This window comes from Meles meles, chromosome 6 (assembly GCF_922984935.1).
Source record: "Meles meles chromosome 6, mMelMel3.1 paternal haplotype, whole genome shotgun sequence".
Taxonomy (NCBI): domain Eukaryota; kingdom Metazoa; phylum Chordata; class Mammalia; order Carnivora; family Mustelidae; genus Meles; species Meles meles.
The window spans coordinates 110,028,406-110,045,639 of record NC_060071.1 but is presented as its reverse complement, the minus strand read 5'-3'; the positions used below and the strand labels follow the sequence as shown (position 1 = coordinate 110,045,639).

General features: G+C 37.5%; 1 protein-coding gene across 6 annotated transcripts in view; it reads right to left on the bottom strand.

The window, feature by feature from the left end:
- Positions 1-4,590: 4,590 nt before the first annotated feature.
- Positions 4,591-17,234, bottom strand: part of KIAA0586 (KIAA0586 ortholog) — a 126,363-nt gene continuing 113,719 nt past the window's right edge. For all 6 annotated transcript variants that reach the window (XM_046009772.1, XM_046009768.1, XM_046009771.1 and 3 more), the window contains one exon: positions 4,591-4,932. In XM_046009772.1, coding sequence (XP_045865728.1) covers positions 4,781-4,932 — 152 coding nt within the window. In that variant the 3' untranslated portion in view covers positions 4,591-4,780. The remainder of the gene's footprint in view (positions 4,933-17,234) is intronic.

The window sequence follows — 17,234 nt, the reverse complement described above, 5'->3', positions numbered from 1 at the left end:
TAGTCCCCATCATCTGGGTCTCTTCCGAGGTTTCAGTGGAGTGACCTCCTGGAAGTTAGAGGAGTCTATTGATTTCTTGAGGGGCTTTTACCTTGGTTAGGGGTCCCTGAACTCAAGAGATGTATCAGGAACTTATCCCTCACTATGACTGAAATTATAAATGAGACCATTCACATCATAGACACCCAGAGAAAGCGCATTGATTTGCTCACTCCCTTGGCAATTAATGGACCATCACGCAGTTTACAATATTTATTGGCCTCACAAGGGGGCCTCTGTACTCTGGCTAATATTTCCTATTGTTTCTAGGTAAACACTTCAGGACAAGAAGAAAAAAAAATCTTTTTTAAAAATATAGACAAAGGCTGATTATTCTCAAAGTTGTGACAGTCTGTGACTTGGAATCTACACTCCCAGCATGTGCTAGGTGAAATAAAAGACTGGCATTCTGAACTTTTCTAAACTATAATGATGGGATTTCTCATGATAATAATCCTGTTTGTTTTTCTCCATTTCATTTTTAAGACAGTCTTTAAAACTATAGTACAACTGATGTCTGATGACCAAATGATGATTCTATGGTAGGAAGAGACTGAATTCCTTGTGTTTAAACTTCATACCCCAGAGAGGCAGATGACCAAAGGGAGGGAGGACATAGCCTTTACACGGCTATCCAGCTTGGCTCATAAATATACCACAATGCATGCCCAATGTCCTTCACACTCAATTTTTGTTAAGCAGGTACACATACGGACAGAGGGTAGAAAAGGGTACTGCAGTGGGATTTCTCAGCAGCATCACAGAAATACTAAGGATTCAGCTATCCACTATTGTCCGTTACTCACCTGTAAGGAAATGCCATAGCATCGGGGCATTTTTTAAAAGATAAAAATATTCCAACTACAGATTATTCTTGGATTAGGGGTAGTAATCCACCGTGAACTATTTTGTTTATTTTACAGAAAAATGTTTTGAGTTTTTAAATAGAAAAGCAATAAAACTGATCTAAATATATATTTAGCATGTAAGAAGCAAAATTAAGAGACCAGGAATAGGTATAGGATAAGAAATACACTGACCAAGGGGCACCTGGGTGGCTCAGTGGGTTAAAGCCCCTGCCTTCGGCTCAGGTCATGATCCCAGGGTCCTGGGATCAAGCCCCACATCGGGCTCTCTGCTCGGCGGGGAGCCTGCTTCCTCCTCTCTGCCTGCCTCTCTGCCTACTTGTGATCTCTGTCTGTCAAGTAAATAAATAAAATCTTTAAAAAAAGAAAAGAAATACAGTGACCTAATCATCTTTTAAAAATGAAAACATTCATGTAGGAGTCTATTAGTGTGCACAAAAGGCAAATTTACTTTAGGACTTACACCAAGGGAACATTTTGAATACCTGCTATCCTGATGTTAAGGCATGTAAGCCTAGCAATATTCACAGCCTTGATCTTCACAGAGTCTGCCTCTTGTAGCATGTTTCCTAAATAGTTCATTCTAGAAGTTGAAATTATAAAATGAGGCTTCTTAAAACTTGTAACATCAAAAATGCCATTTAATTTATTTTACACACACAATTTATTCCAAAAGGATTTGAGGTGGTTGGCGGGGGAATACATATAGTAGTAGCCCTGGCCAGAAATCCCATAAAACAAAATACTGATGAGCAGACAAAAAAAAGTCTCCCCCCTCCCCAGAAAATTTAAGCAAATGAGGAGTGGAATAAATCAAAGTTTATACTTCTACACTAAAATCAGCAAAGATGAGTTTCCTAGAGTTGGGGGGGGGGGCGGAGAAACTACCAATACCTTTAAAAAATGCTTTTGCTAAAATTAAGAAACATCCTTCTCAGAAAGCAGCAGCTGTGAAAATGAGAAACCAAGGGGTCCTGTTTAAAATGAAGCAGCGTTCATCCTAGCTAGAGATTTGTAGATGAACATCAAATACCAAGTATGATACAGAGAATAGCATTTTTCTTCTACTTATTTCATGGGAACGATTACAAGCAGAACTGTCCAAAAAGCAATACCAAAGAAAAATAGGTTCTAAAGTGAAACCTAAAGCATTTCAGTTACAGAATATCCGAGAAGCTAGAGGAGCTGACATAGGAAAAAATGTGCGTGGAAGGCTGACATCTCTCCATAGGTTTTTGCAGCTTGTCTTTGGTGAGAAGACATCCTCAGACTCCTCCAGAATTCCCCAGGCAGTGGGCCCTACTAGAAGCGTAAGGAATTCTACTTTGCTCTTGAGTAATTTTTAACTGCAAAAGTATATTTTAACCACCTGGGAAGGTCTTTTTTCTTTTTTAATACCAATGCCCAGGCCCTACCCCAGATCGATGAGGTCAGCATCCCTGAGAATGGAACAGAGGCATTTTTTTTAAAATTAATTTATTTATTTTTATTTGCTTATTTACAGCATAACAGTGTTTATTGTTTTGGCATCACACCCAGTGCTCCATGCAGTACGTGCCCTCCCTATTACCCACCACCTGGTTCCTCAACCTCCCACCCCACCCTACCCCCTCCCGCCGCCCCTTCATAATCTTCTGGTTGTTTTTCAGAGTCCATAGTCTCTCATGGTTCATCTCCCCTTCCAGTTTCCCTCAACTCCCTCTCCTCTCCATCTCCCCATGTCCTCCATGTTATTTGTTATGCTCCACAAATAAGTGAGACCATATGATACTTGACTCTCTCTGCTTGACTTATTTCGCTCAGCATAATTTCTTCCAGTCCCGTCCATGTTGCTACAAAAGTTGGGTATTCGTCCTTTCTGATGGAGGCATAATACTCCATTGTGTATATGGACCACATCTTCCTTATCCATTCATCCGTTGAAGGGCATCTTGGTTCTTTCCACAGTTTGGCGACCGTAGCCATTGCTGCAATAAACATTGGGGTACAGATGGCCCTTCTTTTCACTACATCTGTATCTTTGGGGTAAATACCCAGCAGTGCAATTGCAGGGTCATAGGGAAGCTCTATTTTTAATTTCTTCAGGAATCTCCACACTGTTCTCCAAAGTGGCTGCACTAACTTGCATTCCCACCAACAGTGTAAGAGGGTTCCCCTTTCTCCACATCCTCTCCAGCACACGTTGTTTCCTGTCTTGCTAATTTTGGCCATTCTAACTGGTGTTAGGTGGTATCTCAATGTTGTTTTAATTTGAATCTCCCTGATGGCTAGTGATGATGAACATTTTTTCATGTGTCTGATAGCCATTTGTATGTCTTCGTTGGAGAAGTGTCTATTCATATCTTCTGCCCATTTTTTGATATAATTATCTGTTTTGTGTGTGTTGAGTTTGAGAAGTTCTTTGTAGATCCTGGATATCAACCTTTTGTCTGTACTGTCATTTACAAATATCTTCTCCCATTCTGTGGGTTGCCGGAACAGAGGCATTTTTAAAGCTCCCAGAGGCTCTAATGTGCAGGCAGGGTTGAGACACACCAAGGAACCCAGGAAAATGCTGAGAAAAGTCAAGGATGAGTGTAGTGACTGTGTGTTTGAACTTCAGTTAGGACAGGAAAATATGTTCAGGGAGATGAGGCATTTTTATGTTTAAGTTTTTGTTTTGTTTTGTTGTTAATCCTACGCTACCCTGCGTCTCACTGGGCTGCGTCTCACTGGGCTTACCCTCTGGAGTAAGATGCTTCAATTCCTCAAGATAATGACACCCACCATTAACTGAGCTCTTATCTGGTGCCAGGCACCATGCTGAGCATCACCCCCAACATTATTGATAATCCCCATTATCCTGCAAAACAAGTATTAAACCCAGCTGCCCAGGCAGCCATGACGAAGGGGCTTATCTGCTCCCATCACAGAGCAATAAGGTGAAGCAAGTGAAACTAGAATTTCAGTTATGCTTTGGTTTTCTTTCAATTTTATGTGTTTATGCTTTGAAAGGTAATTAGTATAAGGTATAAAGGTTTAAATGTATAAATGTTAAATGTATAAATGTTTATGAGGCATACATGTAAGGTATAAAAAAATTAACCTCACTTAATTTTTTCCATCACACTAAAGTTCAAATACATAGGGGCTTCAGTCATCCTTGACTCCTATCACCTAGCCACTTGGTCCCCCTCCACAGAAACAAGTTAGCAGTTTCTTGTTTATCCTTCCAAATATATTTAACGCATCATTAAGCAAATGTATGTATGTATGTGTACGTGTGTGTACATACCACATGTATGAATTCCCCTCCCCACTGTACATAATGGTAGCTATTTTGCCCACAGTTTTTTTTCACTTTAACGATATTTCTCAGAGACAATTCCACATCAACACGTAAACATTTTACAATTCTTTTTTGTACTACATAGTACTCCATTATACAGATATACCATGACTTTTTTAGTCAGTCCCTTATTGACAGGCGTTAGATTGCCGCCAATTATTTGTTGTTACAAAAAAATTCGGAATGAATAGCCCTGAGCAACATCGTTTCATAACTACAGATAATTATATTCATAGAATACATTCTTTTTTTTTTTTTTTTTTTTCATAGAATACATTCTTACATGTTAAAAGTCATGCCCTTTCCACTACTCCAAGCTGCCTCAGGATTCTAAGAAATAATTCAGACTCACAATGATTCGTATTTAAATTATTTTATTTAAAAATTTTACCTAAATACCCGTTATGTTTTTGAATTTAATAAAAAATTAGAAATTGTTTTTCAGAATATGCTCAAAACGCCAAATAGTTTGAGACATGGTTTTATGCCTGAGAAAAATGACTTCAAAACCAGTGGCACAAATACTATGCTGGCTCTCACTTCCCTTTCAGAAGGTATCTGCTCCTGAGGAGTCCGTGTCCCCCTGGACGGTGCTGATGCTCAGAGACTGTGAATAGTCCTCCAGCTTCACTGAGGGCAGCATCACAGACATCTTGGTGGGTGACGTCTGCGAAGCAAAAAGTGGTACCGCTTTACCGCCTGCAAAAAGGAAAAACACATTCAGCTAAATAAGCGTATCCTGAGTACTTAGATGCTATAAGCTTTCTTGACTAATATCAGGCAAGGGCAAACAAGGATTGCATACGAGATCATTTCTTTCCTCAAGGAGCTCGCAGCTCAGAACTTCTCAGAGATAACATACACCTTCCTCCTTTCTTCTCCCTCCCCTAGACAATTATGGACAACATTTTAAAAGTAGGTTATGATCTGACTATTTACACTCCCCTCCCCAACATTCGTTTGTTGAAATCTTAATGTCTGATGTGATAGCATTAGGAAGCGGGGACTTTGGGAGGTGCTTAGGTCATCGGAGTGGAGCCCTCATGAATAGGGTTTATAAAAGAGGTCCCCCACGGAGCTTGTTAGCCCCTTCCACCACGTAAACACACAGTGGGAAAAAAAAAAAAAAGGACAGTGAGAAGGCGATGGCTGTGAACCAGGAAGAGGAGATTTGTTTTGATTTCTCCAGAAGTGTGAGGAATAAAATTTCTGTTGTTTATAAGCCACTCAGTCAGCAGTATTTTGTTACGGTAGCCTGAATGGACTAAGATGATACCCAAGTGCCAAGAGTTGTGGTACAAATGACAAATGCCAGGCAAGACCAGGTAGGGGTCAGAATCTAGTCTCTGAAACCCAGATTTACCCTCTTACTCACTGTATGACCTCAGCAAATTGTTTTACCACTCAAAATTTCAGTCCTTCCATGTTAAATGGGTTACTAGTACCAACCCTGCAGAGTGTAATGAGGACAAAATAGTATCGGTAAAGAGCCTGACAACAGAGCTTAGCACTTAGCAAGTGCTTGAAAACTCAGAGTTACCAGTACCACTAACCAGTACTATTTAGTATAATACTAGTGCTACTCTCATTACTATTACCATCAAGTAAATAGCTAAGTCTAATTTAAAAAAAACACGCTGGAACAGCCCTAAAATAAGGATTTGATACTAAGTTACAAAAAGAACCTGACTTTTTAAAAAAAGTGATATGAACCAAGTGAAAATCATCTGAGGTCAAAGGTTGCCAAGGCACTTTGGTTACCCTTTTCCTACTCCTACAAAATGAACGCTCACCTCAGGATCATGTCATTAAAACTCATTTCTGAGTGCCCAAGAGTGCTGTGCTATTAGTTAACAGAACTGATAGAAGGGAAACAAGGTTAAAGGAAAAAAGTAATAAAGTGATCATTCAAATAACATTGACATTTGGCTTCGGGAAGTACTTTTTTCTGTAAAACAGACTTTTCTTCATGATTGCTACATTTAACCAAATACAGAAAAAAAATCTCCACTCCATGGACTGAGAGTAGTGGGAGGCAATAAAGAAACCAGCTTGTGGCAGCGGAGACAGTCTGGGATGAAGAATTCATTAATATGTTAAACAGAAATCCAGAGTTGACCATAAATGTAATCTATCTGCCTCTACCCTAACTCACTTCTTTAAGTTTAAAGCACACCATCTAAGAACATGAAGAATGCCAACTTGCTATTATTTAAGACTACAAAAATCCCTGTTTCAGATATTATGGCTTTACTATATATACATAAAAATAATAAGCATCTTAAAAACAAATTATCCTTAATAATCTTAAAGAGATTTCTGAGTCAAGAGCCATAGTAATTTTTCTAAAACTCCTTTATATTTTTCAAGTAGTTTTCACAGTAATAAAGTGGAATTCTCCACTACATTTTATAGGGACTACGGTAAAAGTAGACATTTTCAGAAATTTCAGTGATGATTTAATCACAGCTGTCCAAGATGATCGGAGTATTTGTAAAAGCCAAACTCCTTCACATTAGGAAGTCTTACAAATACTTAATATTATGCCATTCCTTTTTGTTATTTGTGTCAATTTCATTTTTTTTATAAGAGGGACAGATAAGAATTGGCAACATTATAGCAACATCACAAATTATAATACCACAGAATAATCTTCTAAGAAGAAAACAAGCCTTATGTCAATTTGAATAGAATAAATATTTTAAATAAGGAGAGACTTTTTGAAATTTAGTTCTGTCAGGATATGATTAAAAACTAAAATGAAGACACAATAAGAACTGCTTTAAAAAAAGATCTTTATAGGACATAAGCATTATTTAAATGTTCTGTCATTTTACGAAGTCATGATTCAGAGCACACAAAATAACCAGGAAAAGTATCCAAGATCAGAGCTTACTTCATCAATAAAGTAAAAACAAATATAAAGTATAACCAACGCCAAGAGCAAAATTAATCTTCAACCCATAAAAGCTCAATGTTACCTATCCCTACTAAGTAAAGGAATGGAAAAAATTCCATTCCTTTACTTAGTTGCCTATCTGTCAAAACCCTACTGATACCAGATACTCTTTTTTCTGTTACATCACAAAACTGCTTTACGTGTACCTTCCTTTTCTACTATGTGCACTAAATTACTGAGTAAATGGCTCAATGATGTAACAAGAGCTATAACTTTTTTTGGATCTCAAAGAAATTTGCAAGTCTCAGAGAACATATTAAATTCAATCACTGCAAAGTTATGCTATTTCTCATAGTTAATGCTTTTTACTTACACAGCAATTCATAATTGCAAAAATCTTTCCCCATCATCTTACCTCATCTTGACAGTAATTCTGGGAGACAGACAAGGTGACTGAGGCAAATGGATAATAAAGTGGGCTTTTCAAAAGCATACTCTCACCAACTAAACATACCTACAAGCCTACGGTTCTGAGAGATTCACAGATGAAGGAGAAATTGTCCTCATCCTCAAGAAGCACATAAGTTAGAAGCAGAGACAGACATGTACAGCAATAGTTAGTTAAAGTGACAAGTAAGTTAAAATGACATAGAATAAATGAAACAAGATGGGATTGGGAGGGAGACAAACCATAAGTGACTCCTAATCTCACAAAACAGAGTGGCTGGGGGAGGGCGGTAGGGAGAGGGGGTGTGGTTATGGACACTGGGGAGGGTATATGCTATGGTGAGTGCTGTGAAGTGTGTAAACCTGGTGATTCACAGACCTGTTCCCCTGGGGATAAAAATACATTATAAGTTTATTAAAAAATTAAAAAAATTTAATAAATTTCTTAAAAAGTGAGTAGGTGGGGCGCCTGGGTGGCTCAGTGGGTTGAGCCTCTGCCTTCGGCTCAGGTCATGATCCCGGGATCCTGGGATCGAGTCCCGCATCGGGCTCTCTGCTCGGTGGGGGGCCTGCTTCCTCCTCTCTCTCTGCCTGCCTCTCTGTCTGCTTGTGATCTCTCTGTCAAATAAATAAATAAAATCTTAAAAAAAAAAAGTGAATAGATAACACAAAAAAATGACACGGAAGTAGCAGTTGAAGTACGATTTCAAAGATATGGAAGGTGATGAATAAAGTCAACAAAATAAAGTCAATTTGAAGTCAGTACTTTTTTTAAGTCAGTATGTTAAAGGAACTCTGTTCTGAAATCAAAGTAATAATTGGATTGAAGGAATAGTGAGAGAGAAGGCTGTAAAGGAAGGTCAGGGTCAAGTTCTGTAAACAATGATGAGTCACAAGATTCTGAACAGAGGAGTTGGATGACCAAATATATTTTAGAAGAGAGAATTCCAACAGCTGTGTGCAAAATAAAGAGAGACAAGAGAGATCTATCAAAATCATCCATTCAAGAACTGATGATCCTTGCCACTGGAAATAGATTCAAGGTTTTGGCGGAAGACTCCCAACTTATAAAGAATTGAGTGTGGTCCTGAAATTACAGGGTTAGTTGACTGATTAGGCAGTAATTAGAACATAAACCAGCCTGAGGCTAGGGGGTTATAAAGAGGTGTGGAGATACTGGGATGAGTTACATACCTGATGAGCGTGAATACCTACAAGACATGTGAATGGACTTCTCCAGCAAGCAACTGGAATCAAAGGTGTCAGAGACCATCGGGCAGTTTTAGAGACAGAATAAGCAGTCATCTATATATATAGATACAATAATTTGAGTAATGAGAACAGTGATAACCTAGGGAGAGAAACTAGGCTGAGAAGAGAAATGATGACAAAAATTCGAGGAAGGACAAAGAAAGGTGACTAAAGAGAAAATAACGAAAAACAAAAGGGAAATATCAGAGAGATAAGTAGGAAGAGACCAACGAGTAAAGAGTCACACGAGGTAACAGATGATTAAAAAAAAAAAAGTCTAGTATAATTCATCTAATTAATTCAAAACTGGAAGCGCTGAGACATCTCACTGCCTTCTGCACTATAGCAAGTATCTCCATGACTCAAACTAAAAAAGAAAAACAACGTTACTTTTAAAGGTGGGTAAGATAAATTCCATTCATGCAATATGCAATAGTAGGGGCAGGTAAGGAGAGGAGCAGTAATGATGTTTCAAGCTCAAGTCCCTTTATGATAGGCCAAGTCTAGGGTCCAAATGAGATCTGCTGTCCAGTCACTTGGGAACAGTCCCATCCAAACTGTCAGAGTGAGGCTTCTGGAATAAGGCAGAGCAGAGCTCATCCATCTATCCACCCAACAAATATCAACTGAGCACCTACTATGTGCCAAGCACTGTTCCAGACTCTGGCGATATCAGCAATAAAGAGAACAAAGGCTCTATTCCACGGCCATCATAGTCCAACTGAGTGTTAAAGAAAAATAGGTAATGGGTAAGAGGGATGGTGAGTGATAAGAGATTTTAGGAAAGTTATGTAACTTCTGCACACCCCAGTTTCCTCGTCCTTAAAATAAAGATAAGAGTACCTTTCCCAGGGTGTTTTATGAGAATTAAAAGGGATAATGCATATGCAGTGTTCTGCTTCGTGCTGGCACACAGAAAGCACTCGCAACAGATCAGCTCTTCCTTTCAGGTAACTGGAAAGGAACTATCCCAAGAGGTAATGACCCTCAGGATGGACTGCCAAAGGTAGTCTGCTTTAGAGAGGATAAGAATGGTTCACTGAAATGCACTAAGAAAAAGAAAAAAAAAAAAAAACAAAAACAAAACACAGCTCTAGAAGGCCTCCAAATAGTTACGCTATTTAAACTCAAGTAATTATGCTTTAGTCAACGAGTTAAACCAATAAAATGCACCATTTTATCCAAAGGTGTTTGTAAATGTGCATCTGGGGAAGACTTTTTGAAGAGTTCATTTACTTTATTTTGAACAGTCATTTTGAACTTTAAATAAGGATTTTTTAGACTGGGAACATTTTAAAAAAATCAGGCAAATGAGTGTTACCAGGCAAAAAGAGTCATTTTCATATCCAGTTATGGTCCTCATAGAGTTTAATTTTTTTTTTTTTAAGGAAAAAGACATCATGTCTTAATAAATCATCATTAAAGCAAACATAAATTTTCTGCCTATATTAAATGTAGTTTGATGCTTTTAAAGTTTGACTTTTTAAATTTCCACAGTCATTTCATTACTCTATGATGTAATTGTTTCAACAGCTGTTTTCAGAGTTTTTTTTTTTTAAAGAGACGACTCCTTGATTCCGTGGGTTTGCAGTACATCATTTAACGTGGCTACATTTAAGCTGGGATGCCATTGAGTCAGACCATGTATTTCAAGCTTCCTAAAACATATTTTAATACCTTTTTTAGATGTTTGAAATTCAATTTTTTTTTTTTTTGCTTCAAAGGTATTTAAAATTCATGAAGAAATTTTACATTTGATATTGGATTTTTAAGACTAAGGAACAGAAAAGTTAAACTAATTTATTCTAAGGAATACAAGTAATAATATAGGATTTTTAATGTCCATTTATATTTTGTCTGTATATTGTATTTATGTTTCTAAAAATATGCATAACTTCGTAAAAGTTTTTTGGGTTTAGATAATGCATTTCATCAGGAGGTTGCAGATTCTGACCCTAATCCTCAAACACTTGGTAACTCATTATTCTATCTCTGTTATTTGCAAACTGAGAGGAATCCAAACAAAGCATTCTCTCCTCAAACAACATGAGACAAGCAGAGAGCCAAAGAAAACATTTCCTTGATAGCTTCACAGAAGAGTACAGCATCTCCAACTCTTCACTTAGATTAAGTATCACATGAGGCACATGGGATATGCACCAACTTATGGCATTCTTCTATGAGTGGATGAAAAGATAGTTGAGTGACTTTAAATAGCTTGGATTTGGGTTTTTCTGCATGAAAATAAAGACTGGTTTCTTATAAATGACAAATTAAAAAAAAAAGTCTAAAAGGAAACAAATGTAATCGTCTTGAATCCATGTACATGAATCTTAACCCAGGGCATACGGATGAATGGCCAAGGATCTGTGAACACCCTGGAAAAGTATGCATATTATTTTCATATGGGTACAGTTTGGGAGGGAGACAGAGGGCCACAGCTTTCAGTGCTCTAGATGGTCTGCGGGCCCCCAAATATTTCAGAATCACTGGCTTAAAAGATTGCCCGCCCCATGTGCAAGTGAGTCACATCCTTTTCTTTGAGCTGTCTTTCCAGCAGCAGTGGTGAAATACAGCAATTCCTGTCCTGTCAACTGTGGATGCTTCATTCTCTCCGAAAGTGATTTGGTAATTTGCACTTACCAAACTGCATTGTGATTATTTGTTGATGTGTCTGTCACTTGCTCTAAACAAGATACTCCGTAAGAGCCTGGACTGGGACTTGGAGTCTTTGCTGTCTGACTAGGACAGCAGGTACACAGGAAGCATCTGTGACCTTATCATCTCAATTGTTATTTGCTTGGGGGTCTGTTCCTGTTAACTGCATGCTGTAGGAGGGCCGTGACTTCATCTTATTTACCTCCGCATTCTACAAAGTTGTAGCACAACAGTGAGCACACAGTGGGCCTTCAAAGGGCTGCTGAACTGGACTGATTTGCTTGTACCTCAAGAGTCTGTGGATTCTCGCAGCTAACAGCCTGCTTAGATTCTCGCTGACCAGATCCTGTCTTTAAAATCAGCTCTGAGTTCCAGCTATATAGTTGGCTTACCAGCTGTCTGTGGAAATGTTACAAGGATTTCAGCTGTATTTTATGGAATTCTTGAAGCATTTTTCCTGTTCACCCTGGGCTCATCTACTCTTGCTTTAATTCCTTGTTTAGGCAGCTGCTAAACTACCCTGCTGTATTCAATTCTCCTCACATACTTAACCCCACTCCCTCTGCAGATTTTGCAACATCATAGCTTTAGTGTTTGAGGACAAATACTAAAAGTCTTGATGAAGAAGGTGCCTAGTCATTGCTGTCAAGTACAGAATGCAATATTTTATTTACCTCTACTTCCCAGATTAGTTACTATTAAATGTTTCTTTCCTTCCTTTCATGTTGAAAAGGGTGATTTAAAATGTTACTATAGTCTCATTCCAAAATGTGTTTTAGACCTATAAATCTTACTGTGTTTTTTAAGTTTACTATTGCTTCTGTTTTTAAAATGAGTTGACAAATGCTTATTTTGAAATGTATAATTTAGGATAAAAATAAAGCAGTTCCTATAGATAGAATAAATGTATTGGCACCTGTAAAAACAACTCCAATTCTTTTTCTTCTAAAAAGCAATAGTTAATGTGAAAGGTTCGTTTCTTCTTATGCCAGGTTCCAGCTGCTTCACTTTGTTTAAAACTGACTTCAAAGTTTAAACACTGTCCTGTCCCAACAAATAACCTCCCCCAGATGGAATTATCTTGAGTACTATCCTCAGTGCTCTGAATACCACACCTGCACCCTTTTAATTCAACATTTTATAAACTTTCCAAAGGGAAATGAAACGTTTTTTTCTCTCCCCTGACTTACGCTTTTTGGAGGGTTGGAGTTTAGTGCGTGGAGTTCTATTAGCTCGGTGTGTTTATAAGTATTTTAGAAAAATTTAAAAAGCACAATTAGTCTTTCTACTGTGCTGATTATTATCAAAGAAATTATAAGAAAATGAAAAATATGAATAGCTCCAAGTTCAACTCTTCTTTTTTTTATTTTTTAAGTAGTTTCCATGCCCAATATGGGGCTTGAATTCACAACCCTGAGATCAAGAGTTGCATGCTCTACTGAATGAGCCAGCCAGGTGCCTCTCAACAACTTACAAAGTAAAAATCTTTACATGTACAAACAGACATGAGTTACAGATCAGGCTCTGTTTGTGTCCGATCCATATCACCTGAAGAAGCTACGTTGAGATTTTGTTTTTCATAAGAAAATCAGTTACGCCTAGAAATAACCATGATTCATTCCTATTCACTAAAAAGAACACAAACTACATGCACTCCCAGTTACTCTCATAAAACCAAGTAAACAGAAGCTTGATCTAATGACCTTAATAAAAAGGAAGTTAAACAGCTGAATTTTAATGACTATCCATGGAAAATTACTTTACCCAATGATTAGGCATCAAAAATTAAGGAAAGGGGGAAACAAAGAATCACTAGAGAATTTGCAACTTTCTTCCAAGGTTAAAAGTTCTCACAGATTCTGTTACTTAAGGATTTAATCATTACAAGAAGTGTAGAATCTCCCTTCACCCTGGGCCAGACAGCGGCATATTGCCCAAGACAATCTATGTGAAGCAACCAATAATGTTGTCAGAGAGCACAGAAGAGCACTACATTGTCAAACCAACACCAAATTTTAATATTACGATGAAATAGACTGGGGAAAACCTCTTTCTGGCTAGGGAATGATGAAGTAGAGAAAAGTTAACTGAAGAGAGAAACCTGTAGTACGTGTGGTTCTCCAGCCAGCAGGATACCCTGGGCACCGGAAGCGTGTGCTCATGTTAATGGCACGCTCTTAATCCGTGCTCTGACATGCAGTCAGTCAATAACTGTCAATATCTGTTGTTTCAAACAAATTCTTCAGGCAGAACAATTTGGAAAAAATGTAGAGGATGGTAGCGCCATCCGGTATTTTCTGATTTTCTCTAAAATAAAAATCAGACTTCTCTCAAGTTTCTCTTATTCTCTTATTTCAGAAAAATGTCAGGTGGATTTGGAAGAAGATACATAAATGAACATGACTTGAAGCATTACATCATTCATTTAACTGAGCAATAGGTTGTCACTGGTGACAAAGTTTCATGTTAAACTATTGTCATTATACTCTTGGAAACCTAAAAACTAAATACATTAAAGAATTAGGGGCACCTGGGTGGCTTAGTGAGTTAAAGCCTCTGCCTTTGGCTCAGGTCATGATCTCAGGGTCCTGGGATCGAGCCCCGCATCAGGTTCTCTGTTTAGCGGGGAGCCTGCTTCCCTTCCTCTCTCTCTCTGCCTACCTCTCTGCCTACTTATGATCTGTCAAATAAATAAAACCTTGAAAAAAATTAGATACAATTAGATTAATGACAGAAAAGGCTTAAAAAGAACAGCTTTAGAAGAAAACATAGTTTTCTAAAGGTAAGACGGGGGGGGGGGGGCAAATACAAGTTACTTATTATATACCGACAATCTGCAAATAGACCAAAATTAAACATTTAAACTTTTAAAAAAATCTGTTTAAATGCATTCAAAGCACTTACTATCATGTTACTATATGAGACACTATCTCTGTTCACTTCCTACTCTGCCTCTAAGTTTCTGAGAGTTAGAGAAGGAAAGGTTACTGCGTGGCCCGCTGCAGCTGTCTTTCCCACTCTACACAGCACCTATAGTGCAAAGGTGGACACAACAGCATCAATCAGTTCTACCACTGAGGCCTGTTCCACTAAAGATCCTTTTTTGGTGGGTGGGGAGGGGAAAAAGTAAAATTAAGTGGCAGTCTGCTCAGAAATGATTGCTTCCAAGCCCTGAATTTAAACCTATCTATTGTGCTGCATTAAGAAACAAGCAATGTCATCCCCTTTCATATTAAACAGAAAAGGGTGGAAACTAAGAAAAGAAAAAAGAAAACCTACCTTAGGTCTAGCTAGGATTCAATTAAAAAAAAATTTTATGTGTCCATCATTATTATATGAGGTGTTGTGAAGACCACAAAGAATAAGACATTGTCTTAATCCTCTTTAATTGTAAAGATAAAACTAACACAGAGCAGACTGACAGCAGTGAGCAAATCTTCCAAATAATGTTCCTGTTCCACCTCAAATATAAGAGAGTTTAAAGACTAACAATTAATTGAGCTCTCTGCCTTTTAGCATCATACCACTTCTAGCTGTTAATGTTTCCATCCTGGAACCCAAATTCTTCTTCTATTCTTGGTAACTTCTCTTTGCCTCTTCTTGTTCTATTGCCTTCTTTAGAAGGTGCTATATATTGTACATGGCTGGCTTTGGAGAAAAGAACTGTGAAATCTTTTCTAAACCAGTGATTTTTCAACAGAGGGTTGGGGTAGAGAGAGGGGAAAATCTGAATCACTTTTGGGGCTTTTTCAAACTAACCAGGGCTCCCTTCCAATCTGATAGGCTCACACTCCAAAGGGGATGTATCCCCCAGTGGGACCTGCTGCTATAATGAAACACTCTTCTAAATTCATAATGACCTAAATGGGAATTTTATATACTACATTTTCTTTGGAATAAAAAAGGAGCATGTTTTCTCTAATATTCAGATTTTTTGCTTAATAAAAGCATTTTCTTGAAACTTTCAGAAACAATGGCTTTAAGAAAACACAACGGCTTATTTCTGCTTTATTAAAACAATGATTTTTAACTCAAAAAATGACAACAATTTCATTACTCCAAACCAAAGCATACTTTAGTCATCTCTTTATATGTAACAAAGCTGCTTTATTAGAAAAACATCTAAATTGAAATAATATGCTAAATCTGTTACTATTATTAAGATGTGCCATCAATAAGCCATTTCATAGGCTGAAATGATTTACCTCAATGCTGGATTTTCATAAAGGAGAACAAAATAGGGGCACCAGCTGGCTCAGTTGGTAAAGCATGTGACTCTTGATCTCATGGTTATGAGTTCAAAGCCCCATGTTGGGTATAGAGATTACTCAAAAATAAAATCTAAAAACAAAAGGTTTCCCTCCATCATCCTTCCTTATTTTCCCTAAGATGCCTAAAATTCAGTTCTTTATGTATGGTGGCTCAAGAAATACCCAGGCAACCAATGCTTCTGAACCATTTTATCAAATGGATATACCATTCTGTGATCTTGTATAGGAAAAAACACCCACTTTTTTCCATTCATTCTACACTGTACTATGTAAGATAACACAAAGTTGCAAGTAATTGACAATCAGACGTTAGAGAGACATCTGAAAGCTCACAGTTAAGAGCACAGACTTAGAAGCTAAACTGCCTAATGTAAATCACAGTGCCAACATAAATGATACGTAAGTAACTTAGAGCAGTGCCTACATTTATTACTCAATAATGGTAGTTTTATTATTTTGTAGCTTGTGATTATTTTCTAACTTCTCCCAATTCAAAAAAATTCTTCTTGTTAGGCAATCTTCTCAAAATATTTTTGGACAGGGAGACTTTTTGTTGAAAAGAACTACTGCACCCATATGACCAACAGAGAGCTACAGGGGGTCTCAGAGATCATCTTATCTGTACTAATAAGGAAGGCAAGATTCAGAAAGGTTCACTGACAAATCAATGTGACATATTAATAGTATTAAGAGTAGGGACTAAAGCCCATAGCAAATAGTTCTTTCCCTACCTCCCAACTTTTTCAGACTCTTCTACACTAGGATATGTCTTCAGATACTGAGACCTATAAGAACAATCAGAAATTATCTGTTCTACTTCTTAAAACATTATCAAGGAAGGAAATACAGTATAATGTTTAAGACTACAGCCTTTGCTTGCAAAGTTGGACTACATTTGATACCCAGCTCCGTCATGTACTAGCTACATATCCTTGGGCAAAGTATGTAACCTCATTGAGCCTCAGGTTTCTCAAATAGAAAATGAGAATATTAGCATCTACCTAGTTGGGTTATTATGGATCTTAGCAGAGATATCACATATAAGATATATGAGATTGTATAATATATAATTATTTATATATATTATATATAATATACAGAGATGGTAGCTATTATGTGTTGTTGATTTATTATAAATATAAACAAAACTCTACCAAAGAGGGATTCTTGATTTCTGTAATAATTTCTCCTAACAATAAGATAAAATAAGCCACTATCTCAATATTAGAGTTGTCTATTGTCATTTATTCCTGTAACAAACAGCTGGCTCATAATTCACACTTGCTGGGGAGGGGGTTTCCTGAAAGGGTGAGTACTGTACTCTAAAGGTGAGAATTAAGGCAGCAAAAACAACTTATACCCTCACCAACATGATTTAAAAACTGCTTATCAAGCTTGTTGACTCATATTTCCTCATCCTACTGCTCAAAATTGAAGAAACGAGAGGCTGCTGGGAAGATGGCAGAGTAGGAGAA